At 33.6% G+C, this 22351-nt stretch overlaps 1 protein-coding gene across 1 annotated transcript; it reads left to right on the forward strand.

The window, feature by feature from the left end:
- The first annotated feature begins 71 nt into the window (after positions 1 to 71).
- LOC129809568 (homeobox protein extradenticle) lies at positions 72 to 21727 on the forward strand. Its single transcript, XM_055859495.1, has 7 exons — positions 72 to 322; positions 452 to 719; positions 10783 to 10929; positions 10987 to 11155; positions 11220 to 11330; positions 11537 to 11684; positions 19160 to 21727. Exons 2-7 carry the CDS (start codon positions 455 to 457, stop codon positions 19433 to 19435), a joined length of 1116 nt encoding a protein of 371 aa, XP_055715470.1. The 5' UTR covers positions 72 to 322; positions 452 to 454; the 3' UTR covers positions 19436 to 21727.
- Positions 21728 to 22351: the final 624 nt, after the last annotated feature.

Raw genomic sequence — 22351 nt, forward strand, 5'->3', positions numbered from 1 at the left:
GCTTTTTTCCCCCGTCAAAAGCTTAACCTTTTCGTTAAGTTTCTTCCCCTCCATTTATCCATGTCCACTTCCCCTTTGTGTTTTATCCGACTGACAGCTTCGAGCGTCGGCCATTTTGCATATAAAAGTTTTTGGAGTTTTATAATTTCTGTGTTTTTGCCCCCTGTAAATACAATTTGTTACATTTATGATACACCGTGGAACAGTTTAGGGTTCATTTTAGTGCAAAGTACTGAAAGGTTAAGCATAGGTATACGATAAGTGTGTGAAAAATAAGCTTGAACTTTGTGTATACAACTTCGGAAGATCCCCAACGCAGAAGGTGAGCGCCCCCTCTTTTTTCCATCAAAATTTTACGACTACCCACAATTCCCGGGGAACATCGAAGCATCTTGGTGAACATTTACTTGATAATTTTCTAATTGAACTCGTGTGTGGGGCAATTTGGCAGGATATGGAGGATCCCAATAGGATGATGGCACACGCTGGTGCTGGCTTAATGGGGCCCCAGGGCTATGGGATGCCAGGGCAGGGTGATGGGAGTCAGACGGGTGGTGAGAATGAGGTGCGTAAACAGGACATTGGGGAGATTCTGCAGCAAATCATGAACATCACGGATCAATCTCTGGACGAGGCACAAGCCCGGAAGCACACCCTCAATTGCCACCGCATGAAACCGGCCCTTTTCTCCGTTTTGTGCGAAATCAAAGAGAAAACTGGTAAGTTAATCCCATAAACACTTCCTCCGAGATATCCCTGTGCTCAATTCCCCAAAAAAATGCCAGAAAAACTTTGCTGAACAGTCCGCTTTGGGGCTGATGCAGCATCCGATAAAGCTTCTTCACTTACACACAATAAGATTCTTATGTTGAAAAGCCAATAAAAAAAAAGAAGAAAAATGTATCGATAAGCCTAGATTCGCTTGTTGTAAAAGAGATTTTTAATTGCGAATTAACCAAAAAGACGCAAAAACTTGAAAGTTAAAAGAAAGTGGTGAAGACGTATCAGCAATAACATATTTTTTAGAATATCATTTAAATATTTCTGCTAAAAGAAAATTAAACATAACCCTTTAACGACGAGACACTTTTTACGGACTGAAAATCAACAATAAAAGTTAAACTGAGTAATATAATCAATGATAAGTCTTACATCTAACCTTGGAAAGTCCATCAGAGTCTGATTCTGTGTATTTTGTGCTTCTATGAACGATAGGGAGAAAAATAGCCCAAAAATTTAAGTAATTTTTCTGACAATAACAATGAATAATATTTTTCGCTTGGAATTGGAAGTATATATTGGAAGTATAAAAAATAAATTATGAATTTGAGAAATTAAAAATTCGTCATATTTGAGATTAAATATTTACTACATAGCGAATAGCTAGAGACTTGCAAAAAATATTTTAGATTCCTTCAACCTTCTACTTTACAATTATGTACCGACATATGAAAAAAAATAACTTTGGGTAGTCAGGAAAAATTATTTTCTTTATGGGACACCGGTGTTCCAATCGTCCTTAAAAGAGTTAAAGGTGACATTTTAAAAAATGCATAAGCTATAACCGAAAACTAAATCGGACTGGTTATATTAGTTTGCCTAAAAAGAAATCATCAAAATCGGTTTATGGGTATTTAAAGTATCCTTGAATATAAATCTTATGCCTTAGATTTTGTCCATCTGAAACAGTGAGGAAATTTAAAAATTTCGAAACAGAAATGATTCCGAAAAACTTCATTTTACTCTACAACTGCGTTTGAGACAATGACTACAAGACACCAGTAGGGAGATTCTGTAAGATTGTCCCTATAGTCAAAGGATTCAAAGAGCTCTCATCTGTGTTATTTTCTAATAATTGCCCAGAATTAATCACATAAGAATTTTAAATTTGTTATATGCCAAAGGTGTTCACTGTATTCCGGTACCCGGTATTTACTTACCGCGTGCCAATTCTGAAGTGCTTCTAATCATGACCAATAAATAGTTAAGTTAAGGGTTTCAGGCTTCGCACACAATCTGGCTTCGAATTCGAACACTTCATATTTTTCCATGTTCATTTAATGAATCTGACCTATTCTTTCAGGCGATGTATGACTTAGTACTGGGTTTATAAACATATTGCCATAGATAGATCAGATTCATTAAAGAAATATGATATAAAGGGTAAAAATATGAAGTGTTCGAAGCCAGTTTGTCCAAAGCCAGAAAACCTTCCTCTATTTTCAGGACATCTACATAATTCTTTAGAGGAAATTTCTTCAACAGAACCGCATTTCATGTACTGAAACTAATTAAATATTCCAATTTATCTTAAAGACTTTAATAATTCAGTAGTTTAAGTAGGGTACTACTACATTGAAATACGATTTTGTCGAAAATTCCTAAAGAAAGCTGGGCCTTACAATTATTTTATTCAGGATAAGGTGGGGTAATTCGGAATCATGTCTACAGTAGACTCTCTCTCAATTGGGCATTTGGGGCGAAATGTCATCCGGTTTATTGATAGATTTGGGTGTTAAAGCTTCTGTAAATTCCACAAAAAGCGCTCAATTATAAAGAATCACGATAAAATAGGAAGAACTACAGCGAATTTGCTTCATAATTAAGCGTGAAAATTGTCAAGAAAATTTTTCGCCCGATTGAAAATGAGCCGATTGAGTGAGAGTCTACTGTATTTTGGAATTTTGAGATTTTCTCACTGTTTCAAATGGCGAAAGAGAAAACTAAAACCACGAAGAAGTACAAGACTTTACGTTTGAGAGTACTTCTTTGTTGTTTTTTCCTTTTCCCATCTAAAACTGTTAGGAAATCTCGAAGTTCCAAATTAGACGTATTCCAAATTACCCCATCTTACCCAGGTTGCACAATTGTTTTTTAGAGCCAAATTACATTGCTGTAGGGGAAACTGGGGCACCACCAAACACGGGGTACCACCAAACACTGCGATTTTTTAATCGGATATTCGACTTCATAGGATAAGACCTATAGGAATTTATGGGCACTATAGGGATGCTTGTCCACTGAAGGAATGGTCGAGAAAGTCCAAGTAGTTTAGAAATAAAAATTAGTGTTTGGTGGTACCCCGTGTTTGGTGGTGCCCCAGTTTCCCCTATCCCAGTTTCGTTTAAAAATATTCAAAAAAAAAAAACTCGCATAAAAATGTAGCCTCACATCCCCCTACATCAAACAAAGTTCTAATCCTTCTAATGAAGAAATTAACCTTGAAGAATGTTATTGATGTGCTTAATATACTCAAACATTTCCATTTTTCTTAAAAATGTATAGCTAAGTGAAACTAGAGTTGCTAGTTATGACTAGAAGCACTTAAAAATTGCACCCCTGATTTAAAGCCTTAAATTTTGTGAATATTCACACCTTAAAACTTGCTTCTACTCAAAACTACAATTAACTTCGATATTTTTCCTTTTGCACAAAAAATAAATAAAAATACAAAAAAAAACAAAATGTATGAATTCTATTAAAGACTGTATTCCATACTATTTAAAGTTGATTTTAAATGGGTTCAATATAACAAGAATATTAAAATTGTGTCAAATTTTGGACAGCTTGCAATTTCGGACACTTCTTTTGTTCCTCAAAGTTCCATATATACATTTTAAATTCTTTTAATTTCTAGAGTTGGTATAATGTCAAAGAAACAAAATTAGCATCGAAGTAGGATCCTCTAAAAAGTTCTTGAATAAGTTGTGGTTCTAAAAAAGCAAGAGACCTCGAGAAACTTAATGTACGATATAGCACACAAAAATTTCTATTTTTTATTCAATTTTAAATGGATTAAAATTATTCAGAAAAAACTAATACTATAAACTAATTTTTAATGTTCCAAAAAAAAACACAATTTGAGTAAATTACGGAAATTTTTTTAAATTTGTATTAAAAATATCTCATTTCAAACGTAAGGCTAGGGCTTCTTAAAAGTAAGATATCGCAAATTTAACACAGATCCCCTGCAGCACATAGTAAAAAAAGTAGTACGATTGTCGCGTGTAAAGGGAGAACAAGGATTATTGTAGTAAATTTCCAATGATTTGTAGCAAACAAAGTTGAAAAACAAGCAAAAGTTGAATTTTCCTAGTTGAATTCCGAAAAGTTCAATTACCAATGCATAAAATAGAAGAAGAATAAGTTAAACCGATGAGGGCCCAAATAGACTCAGGCTGATTCCCGAGAATATTTAGCCTGTAGAATTTGGCAATAAAGATTTATCTCAAACTCATACACTGGGGTCTTAGAAAAATCAGTAAAAATGAAATTTATTCAGTATTTCATATGAAACTGAAATTAAAAATTGTAATTTTCCAAAAAAAAATCCTTGGGAAATGAAAAATTAAGTAGTTATGGCTCCGGCACACCTTTTAGATCAGGAAAATTTCGTGTAGTCGAAATTCATATCCTTTTCTTTCATAAAAGTTTAGCATGTCTATCCCATTCTTTTGCACTCTTCTTCTTCTTTTGAATATCACACCAAATTCAATTAAGTTCAATCTAATTTTGAGACCGAAAGAGTATGACAGACTTATGCAAATCTTTTGAGAAAGAAAAGGACGCGAATTTTGATTTCATGAAATTATACCGAGCTAAAAGGTGTGCCAGAGGCATTATGAACCAATCTAGAATTTTCGGATTAACTTAAAGAAATTTAGTTATTTATGGCTCTGGCACACCATTTAGATCAGGAAAATTTCTAGAAATCAAAATTCACATTCCTTTCTTTGTCAATCCTTTTGCATAAGAGTTTCTCTCACTCTTTCGTACTCTTCCTCTTTTGAACATCGCATCAAGTTCAATTTAGTTCAATCTAATTTTGGTTGCAAAAGCTTAAGATAGAAATATTCAAAATGTTTTAGAAAGGGATGTGAATTTTGATTTGATTAAATTTATCTGACCTAAAAGGCGTGCCGAAGCCATTCCTGACAAAAATGGTTTTTTACTGACCATTTATATAGATTTATTTACTGACAAAATTGTTTTTTTTTATTGACTAAAATGGTTTTTACGAAATATTGATCATCCTAATACATGCTCCTTCTCTAATCCAATTACTTTCATTTTTTGTGTCGATTGCAATAGCTGTGAATTATAAGTTTCACCTAGAAATATTTTCATATTTCACGTCGGTCGTCTGAATCTTATCCATTCAACAGGAAATCTTTCTTTCTGTTGGTCTTCCAATCTGTATTATTTCTGCAAGATTATTTTTTTTTAATCTGTTTTGCATACAAAAGAATTGCCGCCAAAGGTCATCCTCGACTTTTTTTCTTCATTGACTTTTTGGTTTTTTTTTTTCTTTTTTATAAACAACTCTACAAGAAATTCCCACTAAGTTTGTCTCGTAAATCGCATTAAGTCTCGGTATTTTTTTCCTTATGCCAGAAGACTGTTAAGGTGCACAGTTGGTGGTTTCTTCGTCATTTAACCAAAGGAGATGAAAAGTCTCCACCACACAAAAAAAATGGCAAAGAAAAGATGCAAGCAGTTGAAATCCACAATTTTACCAGCTTGTATCAAAAACCATTTAATTTTGTGGTCACACTTGGCCAATAAAGTATTGAGAAGGAAGAGGGAGGAGGGGATGGATAAGCCGGTGGATGGAAAACCCAACCAAAGCCAAATGCACTAAATTGTGGCTTTGCCCATGGAAAAATATTTTCATGTTATGTGAGTGGAATACGCAATGAACTCCTGAGAATGTCTACGTCTACACGTTTTTGGTGTTTTTTCTCCCAAAATTATTTGTCTTTTTGTGTGGTGAGAAGTCGAATGGGACAAGGAGGTTCAAGGGGTTGAGATTGAATGAGAAATTTTTATTTCTACTTAAGTCAGGGGATGAAAAACAAGAATGTTTACATAGTGGTTATGCTAATGCATTTTGTGAATTCATTTATTTCATAAAATATATTTGTATTGTTCTGGTCAAATTTGCAGTCAGAAAATTCTCATAGCTCTCCATCAGAAAGGAAATTGAATAATCGATTTATGCACATATTTAAAATTCTAACACTCGAAGGTCATGGATCGAATTAGTTACCCTTAATAGATTACGGAAGCAAACAAACAATTTTTAAGAAGCAATTTTTAATAAATTTTTAATTATAGTAATGTTTAGTCTGTAACATCTAAAATTATTTGGAATCTGGAGATTTTTATTCACAACAGTCCTAAAATGATTAGGGAAGATCAGGGCAGAGTCAGGAATAATTTTTTTTTTGCTTTGAGTTTAATCCTAATGCGATTATCAGATCTAAGCAATGTAGACTAACTTCTTTAAGGAAGATATTTGGGAAAACAACTGTATTAAGGGCAATATATCTTCTTGATTTTTAAAAATTCCTGCAATTGCTTGTTATTTAAAATTTCAAGATTTTATGCGAACTTCAGATCTAAGGTAATGGACACACTTACGACGTAAGCTGACAGACAGCTTAACGAAATTATAATCAAAATAATGATTGAACTACATTCGCACAAGTTTCCCACTAAGCCGGCTCTCGGCTTAAGCTGTAATCTGTTAAGGGCATAAGGTTTATTCATTTGGCTTAAACGGTTGTGAATTCATATGACTAAGGGATCAAATAGACTCAGGCTGATCCTCGAGAAGGTGAAGGAACTTTATGCAAAATACTTCTAATTGACGATCCCAAGCCCTAAGTGTATGACAGTTTGAGATAAATAGTTACTACAAAATTTTACAGGCTAAATATTCTCGAGGATCAGCCTGAGTCTATTTGGGCCTATTCTATCAGTCTATTATTTCAGAATATGGACTTAGGATTGTAATTGTTACATTAAAGACAATTGATTTAGAAAAAAAACCTTGTTGTTTAAAAATTTAATATAATCGGTAACTAGTCTAAATCTCTAGTCTGAAGACTGCTTTAGGAAATGGGGTTTAACTTCATTTTGAAGGTCTGAATTCCGTGCATTCTATGCTATTAAAGTACTCTGAAAAAATTCTTGTTAAACGGACAAACGGACCTGTTCAAGTTTTGTCATAAGAATGTTGTTTACTAGTTTGACAAAACATTCTCACATCTAATATTTAAAAAACATCCTTTGGACAAACTTAACAAGATCTAGTTGGCCACCGATTTCACAAAACCTTTCCATATTCTGCTGGAAGAACATCCTTCTCACAAATTTTTCTCGGTAATTTGACAAGATATTTTTTTAGAGTAGGGGAGACTGGGGCAAAAAGTCACAAATCGAAAAATTCAAAATTCAATATCTTCCAAGGTAAAAAAGATAGCGGCTCAAATTTTTTTCTATAGATAGCCTCCATAGACCTTCTTCAATGTCGTAAGTTTCTTAGAATTCAAATAAGGAATTTAGAAAATAAAAAAATATCGAAATTTTTAGTCCTATTTTTCAAATATTTTCCTTGCAGAAGATAACAATTATTACCTACTTATTTTCCAAAATTGATGCACTGGTGAATATTTTCTAAATAATTTGGATTTTTTGAAAGCGAATCCGCTATCTATTTTAGAATTTCACAAAAGTTCTTTTTTCCAGAAATCCTTTTATTAAAAATGGTCACTTGGGGTAAAAAGTAACAAAAGGTATAGAGCAAAACGTAACAAAAAAGCGAAGCAATTTCTGATGTCTCACTGCGAAATGAGACGTCATTATCATGTCTCGCCGCTTGTTGTTTGCATTGGTCAAACGATTTGCAATCTTTCGTGTGTTTTTTTTTCTAAAATAGCTTGAAAAGCGGTTTCTCGTTTTCTCACTTTTCTCGCAGAGAAGACGGTGTTTTACCAAGGTGTAGATGAATAAATTTTCTATGAAAATATGTCCTCTAGGTATTTTTTCAAATTTACGGAAGCCTGTAATGAAGCAAATCAAAATATGATAATACCCCATGTCTGATACTATTTGCCCTAGCATTTTTTTAGAATAGTCACAAAATTACCTTTTAGAAAACGGCTCGATAAATGTATTTCCTTACAAAATAGAGCAAAAATATTTTCACAAAGTTGTAGAGCGGTAAATTTCCTATAAAACAGCGCTAATTAGAAATTTTTGAAGCGTTCGAGTAGCTTGTAAAAAAATAAAATATCCGTTTTGTGACTTTTTGCCCCAGTCTCTCCTATAGCTATAGGGGGAGTTGTGTGGGGCTACATTGATATACGATTTATTCGTATATGAAGTTGAGCCTTACAATTTAAATTACAATCAAAAGAACTATGATAAACAAAGGTGGAAACAGCGGTCACCTTTTAGATGTTAACTTAGAACTTCCTTCCATAAATGAACATTCCCTTGAGACTTCTTCCTGTTTGACCCAATAATTGTACTATACTTTTAATTAAGGTGAAATTCCTCTAAATACATGTTTTTGGATCAAAATTGTTTGTAATTAAATGCGTTTTAAAAATTTTAAAATTCCCAACAAGTCTAAAAAATTTAAATTGGGGCAGAATTAGACAGTAGAATGTTGACAGTAGTATACACCGCCCTCCTCTCTATTCTTTGAAATATTTTCCAGTAAGAGAGACCGGGGCAGTATTAGTAAGAGGTTTAAATTAAACTGTGCGATATTATAGTTTCCTTAGAAAGAATACTAAGCAAACTACTTAGAGTAGGGTAAGTGTGCTAAATTTCGGCATAGGGTGGAATAACCGGCTATCGCCATGTTTAGGAAAAAATTAAATTCATTTAATCATAACTTTTGAATCCTTGTTACAAGATAAGTCAAATTTGACACAAAGTTACTTAGATGTATTGGCTCTAGATACGTGAAAACAATAATCCTAGAACATAACGCTGGACTACTTAAAAAACTGATTTTTATTAATAATGCAAAAATAACCATTTCGTCGCCACTTTTTACCACTTTTCGCCAGTTTTGTAAAATTTGTAACCACTTCTCGCCACCCACTTGAAAAGAACCACACTCGGTTATTTTAGGCAATGCTATGAAAAGAACACATTCACCATTTCTCTTTCCTTGTGATCACTTTATTATTACTCTCTTTAAATGATTTTTCTTCACTTTTATTTGAGAAATCAAATTATGGGGCTTTTGCAGAAAATAAACAATGCAGATTTGACAACTGAGAATGTACGAAGTGAAGTTAGCGTCGCCTATTGAAAAGATATGGCGACAGGTGGTAAAATCAATTCCAGAATATTACCACTTCTCGCCATGCCTCATTTTTATACAAAAATAATATAAAATGAAATATTAATTGACTAAATACAAATTTTATGTATTCCACAAGTGCAATTAAATATTCAATAGACAAATTATTTACATAAATAGGTATTTTTGGCCTGATGAAAATTTGACGACACTTAGTACATTTGGTAAGAGATGTTGGATTCGATGCACTTACTTAAAATATTGCTCTAAAAAGTGATCAAAATCGTGAATCCAAAACGAATAATTATTATTTTTCGATTCTATGCGTAGAAGCAGAAACAATACAAAAAAATTGCGACTCATTTATTTCATATATTGCGAAAAATAGCGATTTCAATGTAAGTGGCGAGAAGTGGGGCACTGGCGAGAACTGGTGATTCCACCCTAGTTGCATGCAAGAGCTAAAGTTTCAAGTTTAAAATGTAATATTTTTAATACAAATTGAATTTTTTTGTTACTTTTTTATAAGGAGTGTTGCTTGGACCCTTGTAGACAGTTTATCGTCTTTATTTTCTCTAAAATCATCCTTAATTAATTTTGAAATGAATAAAAATGTAGGTATAGCATTGGTGGCCTATTCTGTCCACCTTCATTCTCATAGTTCCTTGCCCTTCCGGAATTCTTCCAATGCCTTTTTAAGATCATCTTGCTCGTCGAAGCGATATTTTTTTTTGTTATTTTTTGCATTGTATAATCTCTAGAGTATGCAAAAACTAAAAAATAATGGAAATTTGAGGAACAAATATGTGGCCGGAATTGCAACCTGGCCGGAATTTGGTACACTTACCCTATAATTAACTACTCATTGAAATATTTATTTGTCTGTTTCAAATATGTTTTTCACAAATTATAGGAAAAGAAAAAATCCATTTTCTGACTAAATCTGCCCTGGTCTTCCCTAATATTCAAATAGTTTTTCCTCTTTTAATATACATAAAATAAAATTTTATTTGCTAGTTAATCTGCCCCGGTCTCCCTTAATGGTATTTTTTTAATGCATTTTTGGAATGATTTTGAGTTGATTTATAAATTTATTTGAATTGCCTTTAGGTACACATAAACTGAAAAATTCGAGAGTTTAAAACAGCAAATTTTCTTTCGTTTGTGAAAAACTACAATTCAATTTTGCAATTTAAACCATAAATGTGTTATAAAATTTTATGTTTAATTTCTTTAGTTCATTGATAAAATTCATTATCTTTTCAACGGAATGAAGGTGTAAATTGATGGATGAGTAGGAAGAACATGTGAATAATGTTGATAATTTGATGAATGGATATCTTTTAATGTTATTGCTACTAAAACTGATAAACTACCTATATACAAAGTGTGAGGGGAACATAAAGTCATCGTCTTTGTAATACGCTACAAAACAGAAGGAAAACAGTGTGTAAAATATAATTCTAGGGAGTGCCATAAAAGGAGTAATAAAATGACTGTGAAAGAGATAAAGAAAGGGGAGATGCTAGTATTAGTTGATTTTTCTTATGGCACATTGAGTCAATGGAGAAGTGAAGAAGCTGCTGAAAAGGAAATGAGAGAAATAGAATTATAGACTCTGATTTATGTTTTGGAAGTGAAGATGCGATTTTTCACTATATTTCTGTTTTTGGCAGTTCTGTCCCTTCGTAATACCCAGGAAGAGGAACCACCAGATCCTCAGTTGATGCGTCTGGATAACATGTTGATAGCTGAGGGAGTGGCTGGGCCAGAGAAGGGTGGTGGAGCCGGTGCGGCTGCAAGTGCAGCAGCAGCGAGTCAAGGTACCACAATAAAATATTTATAAGGTCAGATGATTCACTCGCCTTTAACGTTATCAGATCTCTCGCTAGGCATCAACTCTGACAATGCCATTGAGCATTCGGATTATCGGGCAAAGTTGGCACAAATCCGTCAGATCTATCATCAGGAGCTGGAAAAGTATGAACAAGCGTGCAATGAGTTCACCACGCACGTCATGAATCTTTTGCGAGAGCAGAGTCGTACAAGGTGAAATTATTTAGGAATTATTTAGCCAAGTGGGAAGGATTAACTGGATGTATTTTGATTTCAGACCTATTACTCCTAAGGAAATTGAGCGTATGGTTCAAATCATTCACAAGAAGTTCAGTTCCATTCAGATGCAGTTGAAGCAGTCGACTTGTGAAGCTGTGATGATTTTGAGGTACATTTTCAAATATTTTTTGTTTGTATTTAAATCCAAACATTTCTTATCAAATCAGCAAGTTTTTTTTGCTAAGCTTTTTGACACTTTATTTATGCTACAGACTTTGCAATAAAGGTCATCTGAGTTTAATGTAAAAGAATTAGCAAAAAAAATTTTTTGCCTATTAACTAAATAAAGCAATAATAAATTTATTATCTCTTTAGGTCACGGTTTCTGGATGCCCGACGAAAGCGTCGTAATTTCAGCAAACAAGCTTCGGAGATTCTCAATGAGTATTTCTACAGCCACCTGAGCAATCCCTATCCTTCTGAGGAGGCAAAAGAGGAATTGGCCAGAAAATGCGGCATTACTGTAAGTAACTCAATTTTTTCGGATTTTCTTTTTAAAAACAGTTGCGAATTCAAATTTTGTTCCATCATGAAAGAAACGTTGCAACATGGCCTAAGGTTTTATCATTAGCACGGAATTTAAAGACTTCATCCGAGCTTTATATTTTTTGCTGAATCAACGAATTAAGTAAAGAAATCTGTTCCTCGTCATGAATAATGAAACACTTGAAAATCTGTAGTTTGGGTAAAAAACATCATGCAATAATTATTTCAAGTGTTTATTGACCAATTACAGTCACATAAAATGGTTCAATGGGTTTCAAAGGTTTCAAGGGCTTAAAAAAGCATATTTTTTATAATTAATAATAATAGTAATTTATTCACTCAAGCGTTACATAAACTCTTTACGTTTGCAACTCGAGTGACGGCTGCCGCCGACTTCACACTTCAGCCTTCCAAATTCAAAACGGCAGAAAAGCTTTCTCCTTGACTGATTTAGGGTAAATTAAGCTAATTCAAAACCTGCTCCAAATGGAAATTTTTCGCTACTCCAAATGGAAACGTCATTGTTTTCATGATAAATACAGTACTAATTATTATATTTATATATTTTCTATTCCACAGTTTCATTATTTAGTTAATTTTGCTCCAAAGAAAGCGAAAATCCATTCATATTCACAAATTTTAATTCCATGTTTTCCAATTAAAAACACAATAAAGTGACTGTTGTTTATTCGTTTTGTTTAACATTTATGTCATATTTCTGATTAATTTTAGTTAAAATAAGAGCTAATCTTAATTGTTAACGATACGTGAAGTTTTCAAATGAAATAATTATCTATTTCGTGAACAAAAAGGGTTTTTCTGAAGTGTCTGAAAATTCTTCAATAGGAAACCCCGGAAATATGATTTTTTTGGAGAGATTTTCTTATTATTTTAGATGGGAAAGGAAAAAAAAGACCAGGAATAAGAACAAATCCTGCACTCAGGAGCAATTCAACAAGGTTTTGGAAGCCTTTCGTCGCGGTTTCACTTACACTGTTTGTCTCCAATTAGAAACTTTCCCTTGTCTCCATTTGGATTAATTTGTTTCCAATAGAAGCATTTTACGCTCGTCTATTTTTCTAGTATTTAAGAAGTTTTCAAATTATATCTAAAGAATTTTCACTAAACAGTAACATTCTAGAAGAGTCAATGAGCAAATTTATGTAATTCTCTTCAGAAAAAATATGAACTTAATGAATGAAACTTCTGTCAAAGTTAGAGCGTCTGGAAATGGTTTTGAATTAGGACATTTACCCTAGTACAATTCTGTCCGTAACTGCAAAACATACTTAAACTCGAGGAATAGGGAAGTCTGAATTTGAGAAAAAAAATGCTTGACACTCTCGAAGATTCTTAAAAAGTCCGGCTGTGTGGATATCTCTAAAGACCAAACGATTAGAGATATAGATTAGAGTCCATAGGGAGACCCCACCCTTCCTCTTCCTTTGACCAAAAACCCGTTCTAAAATAAAACCTGACTTGTTCCAAAACCATGTTTGATCATCAGTATTGAAGCGATTTTAAACCGATAATTTATTTTTGTCCACAAATCAATTTTATTCCTCCAACTCCGAAGCCATTTTGGGCGATCTTTTGAGAGATTTATGCATCAGGGTTCAAATCGACGAACCGTTAAACTGTTAATGATAAGGAAGTTGTTTTGAGTTGTAGCATCTGAGTAATGAGTTCGAACGTTCCAAAGAGCATGGAACACTGTGCCACCCCTTTTATACTGCTCGAACTCCACGGAGAAAGCAGTAGTCGCATTTTGGTAGAATTTTGGAAATTTGAAGTTTCAAGTTTTTTGGCGTCACGCTGTTTGTCCGTCTGTCCGTCCGGCTGTCGCCAGCTCTAGAGGCCAAACGGTTAGAGATAGCGACTTGGGACCTTCGGGGGACCCTCCTCCATAAGTGGACCCAAGGATATTTAACATTCCCCTCGCCCCCCCCCCCGCCCCTCCCTTTCCGTTCCAAAAGATTACCCAGTCGGACATTTCGTCCTTAGACGAAAATACAGTTGAATCATTCCTAATAGTAATATTGGTTTTTCAATGTCAAAGGTTTAAAAGACACTAATGAGCGCATTTTTCAACAGAATGGTATCGTGTTTGCGCTCGTTGGAAAGATATTGGAATTTCCTATAAAACTGAACCGGTTCTAATTGGTTATGAGCCGGTAATGAACCGATACATAGCTGATAACAAATTTTTATCTGAAAATAAATTCTATTATTTTTAAAACTATTCTGGGGATCTTTTGAGTAATGAATCGATTCAAATCGTTTGAAAACCGGTTAATGATGCGAAAGTATTTTTGAGGTATTTAGCATCTAAAAATCTCGAGTTCGAGCATTTCGCAAAGCCTAAGACGCTTTGTCATCCTTTTTATTTGAATTATGAATTTAAAAAAATATGTATTCCAAAATTAAGAATTTGCTTAAAATTTTGATTATGACTAACCTTTGTTATAAACAATAGCTCTAAAAGTGAACGCCCTAAACGCTGCATTAACGTAAGGGCCTCGACAGACCTAAGGATTAGCCAAGAGACAGCTTAGCGTAATTAATTCGAAACAATGATTAAACTACATTTCCAGAATTTTCCACTAAGTCGCCACTCGACTTAAGTCGTAAATGTGTCTAGGATATAAGTCTCAGAATTCAGAAATGCTATTCAGAAATGCCTTGATCTGACCAAAAAATACCCTATACCTATATGGAAAAGTCAACCGGAATTGCGTCCGGTAACAGTGTAGGCTATTTTGCGTTCAAAATGAACAACGAAGTGTTGCGTTGTTGTTTTTTACTTGAAATATCAACTGTTTCTTATTAAAATTATTGTATATTCCTACGGTGCCTTTAGAGCCCATTCTAGGACAATTTAGATTTAGATAGATTTAGCTCTATGTGGATGTGGCCTGGTATCGGTTTGCTGCTTGCCCTGCAGCGCCGGGTGCCCCAAGAGACTAACTATTCTTCCTGGTCCCTCGTGGTTCTGCCCTACTGCATTTTCTCTTTCCCGGCTTCACAGGTTTCTCATTTTCCTATGATTTGTGATCGCAGACCTGCGATCTTCCGGGAAGGGGGGCCCTCTCGGGGACGGGGTCGATCCTCGGCAGTGCTGGGTTGATTGGACGTTGGTCGTGGTGCCGTGTCGCATCTGTCGGGGCGCCCCCATTTCCTTGCTGGGGATCTGTTCACTTGGTTTGGCGTCGTACTCATAATCATCTTTTTCAACCGCTTATCCGTATTGGAGTCGCGGGCCCAGGACATCCACATTAGCAGCTTAACCCTGTCGATTCTCCGCCACTTCAGGGAGATGTTCGTAGTCAATCCAAAACATTAGAATGCCACTAAGACACTAAATATTAAGGGTATCTAAAAACTAAAACACTAACCACTTCAGCAGGAACTAGTCTAAATAAAACTCTAAAAAAAGATACCCACCCCGGTTTGAAGATACCTTTTTAGTGAAGAGAAGGGGGGCTCATCACAAGACCCAATCTATTCTCATTACTATTAGACTTTTGAACTCGAACCATTAAAATCCAAAGGGAGTGCCAAAAGTGAAACAAAGTAATTTGCCATTAGTTATATAATAATTTATTACAGATAGAATTTAGATGAATTATCAAAGTTTTCCGTGTGGAAATGTCCGAAATGTAGTTTTCTGAAGATTTTTACATTCTCTCATAAGGCATCATCCTCTTCCGGGAGCGTCTCCTCCTCCTGGATGTCGATCTTGTGGACCTGCGAGAGCTTGAGCGCTTTCTAGACCTAGAAGCTCTCCTCTTTCTCCTGCGTGCATCCGTTGGTTGAGTTGGGGGAGCATCCATCGGAGTTCCTTCAGTTTTTGTATCTTCATTTTGGTTATCCATTATTGTTCTGATTTTTATCAGGACAGTTCAAAAATGCTTCCGTATAGAAAAAGTTTTACTTGAAAAATGATTTTTGTTCAGCAGATTGCTGATTTATTCACTGAATTTTTGCATTGCTCGTGAACTTTGATTTCTGTCCAGAAAATTGGGAGGGATGGGAACGATGGGAATATTCAAATGGGGACAGTCTTGACTGGATACCGAGGATATCCATAAACCAAATTTACCAAAATTCATAAAGTTAGTGCAGAATTTAAGTTAAATCCGAGTAAAGTGTTGTAATTATTACAATAAGAGATTCCTCACAATCTCACTTCGCTTTTGAAGATTCAGTTGTTAAACTCTTTGCGGATTGTAATACAGGTTTCAGACTAGAGGTTTAACCAATTTCTCGAAGCTCTCGAAATTTTAAATAATAAGCAATTTCAATGGTTCTTCGAAATTAAATGAATTAATTTCGTTTAATGTTTAGTAATGTTTCCAAAAATCCCATTCACAATTTTGTATCAAAAACTTCTTAGCTCTGGAATTATTTGTGGACCTGTAAGAAATATCCTAGATTTAGGCATCTTTAAAGTTTGTAAACATCCACAAGAATCTGATATTTATCGGATCTAAATAGTCTAAAAAATAGTGTTTCTCAAAATATCCATATTGCTAGCTTTTCCCCAACGGTTAAACCCCCCATCGGTATTTGAGTTTACATCATAAATGTCTCTCCGAGCGGCGCCGATTCCTCCTCAGAGCGTTCCTAGTGTTAGCTTGTGAATTACCTTTTCGGGAAGGGTATCGTAGAAAGGATTAGTATTGAGAGATAGTTCATGTTTGATCGTCTTAGGGAATAAATCGTTAGGAGGAACGCTGAGGCTTCTGGAGAAACCTCTGGCGGCCAAGCTTATCCAAGCGATTGCTTTAAGGGCTTCGCTCTTACAGATTCCCTAACGGATCTCACATTATTTTTCTTTGGTTACCACGGGTACCAAAAGATGAAAAAGAGTTAAAAGATAATTAACACTTTCAAGGTTTTTTTTGGGAGGTTTTATAGGAGACTCTGTCCTCCGTGAGTGACTGCTCCCCGTCTGTTCGTAAGTTTTTCTTTCATTCTAGTACTTTAGATTGGCCTTTACCGATCCGATCTACCATGCTTGATCGGTGAGGACCGTTCTTAACCATTAGAATTAAAGATAAGTTCACAAACAGTTGGGGGGCAAAGTCACCCGCATCAACGGTATAAAGGACATTGAGCAAAACGGTCCAACTTTTCGCCACGAATGAGAGCTATATCATCGAATAGGTATTGGCAAAGGTAACAACTTTTGTTCCGGGACCAACACAGAAACAAAAATGTAAAAAAAAGTAGGAAAAGCTCTAGAGCATAAAACATATGTATAAGACTTGTAATGAGTTTTCTTTGCAAAACTCCTTTTATACAATAACGGTTAATCGTATATTGGTCGTTTCTAAGAATAATTTGTAAAGAAAGACTTAAAGAATATTTTCCTGGAACGAACTATATCTGTACCTCTTCATTTTCCCTGCAATTTTCCAGATCTTCCTTATAAATCTTTTACGATCCTTCCAATTCATAAAAAAAAGGATTGTATCTAGGGAAATGTTTCTTATGCAGTAATATTCTTCTTGAAAAAAGAATTAAAACCTCTAAAAATCGCAGTATCCTAGAAGATACCGTTATTTATTATAAATACTTTGAGTAATAAATTCAGAGAAAAAAATGTTTTAATTAATTATACTGAGAACCTTTTGTTAAAATTCTTTAGTAACGGTGCCTTTACGACCCTATGAACTTCAGCAATCCTAGATCCTTTTTTAAAGGGAATATTTCTCTAAAGACGACAAGAGGATGCAATCGAGGAAATACGTTTAACAGAATTAAAGAAAATTCGAGGATATTTGAGGAAAATCTGGATACAACACAGAAAAAAATATTTTTTAAAAATGTTCATAAATGTTTGTGAATTCCTATGGGGGAGTTACAAAATGCTCGTGAATCGTATAACCCACAAACAAGTTCGTAAAAGTTTGTACTTTTTTCACAAACATTGTTCGTAACATGATCATTTGACAACCATTTTTTGTTCTTTTACTAACATTTGTTCGTAAATGTTCGTAAACACACAAAAAATGTTCGTAAAATTTTGTCATTTGTTCGTAAATGTTCGTAAAATGTTCGACAGGAAAACAAACATTTACGAACAAGTGACAAAATGTTACGAACATTTTTTGTGTGTTTACGAACATTTACGAAAAAATGTTTGTAAAAGTACAAAAAATGTTCGTCAAGTGATCATGTTACGAACAATGTTTGTCACCGAAGCGAAGAAGACGCCAAATCTGTGGCAATTTTCGTGCTACATGGTTCCACTTTTTTAATTTGAGTCCTTTCCCCTCCTGCTGCCAGCACTCGCATATGATTTCGTCATGCACGCGTCTGTATAAAACACTCTCAAGTTGATTTTTATTTGATGTTTCTTATGAACTTTCGCCACCGAAATCCATCTCGACTGAAGTATAGGCCTTAACTGTAAGGGCAGAATCACATTGACAGTAAAATGCTCACCGTCACCGTCAAAGCCCTCACCGTATTTCGTTGATTTACGCATTTTCATTGCAATTCTTACGCAATTTTTCCATTACGATATTACCTTGTCTCATACTCGGTGGCACTAGGTGAAAATAGTATAAGAAAATTGAATAAATAAAGCGAAAATGCGATAAACGGTAAGCAAAAAAAAACTGTAGGATTTTTTTGCTACAGTTTTCGGACAGTTTTTTTGCTCACCGTTTATCGCATTTTCGTTTTATTTCCTCAATTTTCTTATATTATTTTCACCTAGTGCCACCGAGTATGAGATAATGTAACACGGTAATTGAGAATTTGCGTAAAAATTACAATGAAAATGCGTAAATCAACGAAATACGGTGAGGGCTTTGACGGTGACGGTGAGCATTTTACTGTCAATGTGATTCTGCCCTAAGACGAAATCACTTACACGGATTTGTTCCCGACAATGGGAACAAAAAGATTCCCCATATGAGTAACAATTTCGTTCCAAAAATTACCTCGTCCACGGGCACCAAAAATTTTTGAAACAAATATGTTACAGATGTAGGAATAATATTGTTATAAAAAATATGTAGCAATTTGTTCCTGACAGTGGGAACAAAACAGCCGAGTGCAACAAATTCTGTTCCAAATTTCAGAAACAAATTTGTCTAAAACGAAATCAACTCAAATTTGTAGACATTCCACTGTATCAAAACGGTTCCAAAAGAAAACTCTAACAAAATTGTAACTGCATTTCATAACATAACTATGAAGAAAACTTTTTGGAACAAAAAATGTCTTTTCTAGGTGCAAATCGATTCCAAAAAAAATTGTTCCAAGGAAAACTTGTTCCAATATTCTGGTCAGTGTCCAAAAGTTTTTACCGTGTAGTCCCATCTCTGGCGAAGGGTTGGACCAGCTCCCATACATTTCTGCTCATTTTCCTTTTAATTATTAGTAGAATATTTCTAGAAAAAACAGAAATAAGGAGAATATTTGAATTGTTTGCAGGTGTCACAAGTTTCCAATTGGTTTGGCAACAAGCGAATTCGCTACAAGAAGAACATTGGAAAGGCCCAAGAGGAGGCCAATCTCTATGCGGCCAAGAAAGCAGCTGGCGCTTCACCCTATTCAATGGGTGGTCCTCCAAGTGGTACAGCTACTCCCATGATGTCACCAGCTCCTCCACAGGATTCAATGGGCTACTCCGGTGGCTATGACCATCAGCAACCGTATGATGGTAGCATGGGCTATGATCCCATTATCCATCAAGACGTAAGCCCTTGAGGGAATTATTTCTGAGCCAAGGTAAGCACATGAGTTATTACATTTTTTTTGTAAGAGAGAAAATATGTAGTGAGAAATCCCTGAAAAAAATTTTAATTATTATAAATTTTGATTCACAATCACTTAATTTATAGTGAAAAGAAAAAGAGAAAAAAACACATAAAAATGATGGAGAAAAAAAAACATTTACATTTTATTAATTAGGATGAAAGAGTAAAACTTTTTAATAAATAAGTGGTGTCCACGGAGAAAAAAATGATACAAATCATACACTCAACTGTGGGTAATTCATGCAAAACTGTGGATTTTCAATAATTCATATTTTTCTTTTAGCAATGATTGATATACGTACAATTTTTATTTTTAATGTCTTTTAGGGGTTGAATTTTGTTTTAGAGAAAATTTCTATTGCTAATTGTTTGTTTCTATAGTTGGATATTTTATTTTGTTCAATTCTTTCGTTACGTATCATGAAGACAAAAAGGTATTTTCATGCACGAAAAAAAAAGAAATAGTGGTGATATTCCATTGAGAATCGTAAAAGGGAAAGCTTTTTTTTAGTACTTGACTGTTCTAATATTTTTCAGCGTTATGGACTTTTATTTTGTTTGGTTTCTGTCACGACTGTTCCCCAGGCTTCATCGTGTTCTAAAATCACTAAACAGTCGTGAAAGACACCAACACAAAGAAAAAGTCGATAATGTAGACGCACTTGAGAACATTCATGTACTAAAAAAGAGTGTTTAGGAGAAAGATGTCTCCTTTTCATTGGAATATCACCATAAGTCAATTTTTTTCATAAAGGAGAATATAAAGAAAAATTGTGACTAAAAAAAAAAATTAAAAATGATAAATTCTACACATATGAAAACATGTATACCATTACTAATGAGTAAAAAAAATCTTATTTGATTATTAAAGTAAAATGTAATTCTATGAGAAGAGAATATCTTTTAAATTAACGGTACAAGTATTTAAAAATTATACCTTCTAAAATTTATTGATAAAAAAAATCGATCTTGATCTATTATACGGATTATACGTTTAAAATTTCACGTGACGATTCTAAAAAAAAAATAATATGCATAGTTTTTTTGGGGTTTGTTCTTTGGACTAATGTTGGATTTCTTTTGGTCTTCCAACAATTCTTTTTTAAGTTAAACCTACACAACGCTAAAATAATAGGGAATTTGTTTGGTTGTGTACAGTGCACTAAAAAATCTACGCAAATCCGGAAATATTTACAAAAAATAAATAAAATGTATACTATAGTTTTTTATATCTGCAAAATATTAATTTTTACGTTCTTCCAACAATAGTATACTGCTAAAGTAATAATTGAGAGCAAAAAAACTAATTGAATAAAGTATACAAAATTGTGCATTAAAAAAAAAAGATAAACTAAAAAAAAGAAGAATCTGTAGGAGGTGTATTGTTTAGAAGACAAAAACAATTATAAATATCTGGGGATAAATTACTTATTGATAGAGGAAAAAAACTAAGAGACAGAAGTAAAGAGTAAAGCACAAAACACCACTTTTACAAATTTATTTCAGTGGAAAGTAATGTAGTGAGAAAATGTAATTGAAAAGTCTAGAATAGTAAGGAATATTTTATATTAGAACATAGAATAAAATTACATACATATTAATTTAACAATTTAGTAAGATTAAAATAGAAATAATGTATTAAGAAGAATTAGCAGCTGTGTCCGTGAGAAGTAAAAAAAAGGAAAATATTTTGCAAGGTGCAATAAGACGAGGAAAACAAGTTTTTTTTTTGTAAGGAAACAAAATAAAAGGAAAAATCATTTTATTTCTGTGAATCTCTGCAATTCACAACAATAATGACACAAGTACTTACTAATTATTTTGCTGATAATATTTATAATATAATACTTCGTACTAAATTTAACAAATATCTAGTAAAATATACGACTAATAGTTACAAAAAATAAATAAAATACGGACAATATTTTGAGGAAAAGAAAAAAATCCCATGTTATATCCAAAACACAGTATACGATAAATTTTATAAAACGACATTTCGATTTAAAGAAATAAAAAAAAAACCAACATTTACAATTCCTTAACTGTTTTCAATGAATCTCTGAAATAACAAAAAAAAGAAAATTCTTACTGTGTTTTTGGATTTTGGTATCATTAAAATAATTTTTCTTCTGACCATTCAGACTATGCCCAGAAAATTATCCCACGAACAAAAGGTATACTATGAATAAAACAATATAAAATATATTTTTAAACATTTTGTACGACAAAATGTGTTCAAAAAGAAATAAAATGTATACAAGACACCGGTATACGAAATGTCGTTTTATTGAGAAAAATTAAAAAAAATACTTGCCCTAAAATTTCTCATAATCAATTTAAAATTTAACAAAAAAGAAAAAATACATAAATTATACGTTCCCTTTTGGCAAACACAGTTAAAACATCATAAAAAAATACAACTTGAAAAAATTAATTCAAATTTTCATTGAGGAAAAAAAAGAACAATTTAATTAACGAATATATGTATACGAAAGCGATTTGAACAATTTAAAACTTTATGTGTACTTAATAAAATGAATAATAAAAGGACAAATTACGAGTTTTTGTTTAGCGTCCAGCGTCTTTGAGGCAACAGAACTTTGTTTATCACGGCGTTGTGGTTAAAGTAGGGGAAAAAGCGCTACCTTTGGACGACTCAAGCTTCGAACAACTTATCTTTCTCAATACGTTTTTTAATGAGTTTGACCCATTATGCTATTGCAATTTAAAAACTAGTCCAATTCCTCCAAGTTCCCGAAAAGGGCCTTCAGTAAAAACCATTAAAAGCATAGAAAAAAATGAGTTGTTCGAACTTTGGGTTATCCAAAGATAGAGCACTTTCCGCTAGTGCAACATTCTTGTTTTT

Source organism: Phlebotomus papatasi, chromosome 1 (genome assembly GCF_024763615.1).
Source record: "Phlebotomus papatasi isolate M1 chromosome 1, Ppap_2.1, whole genome shotgun sequence".
NCBI classification, from domain to species: Eukaryota; Metazoa; Arthropoda; class Insecta; order Diptera; family Psychodidae; genus Phlebotomus; species Phlebotomus papatasi.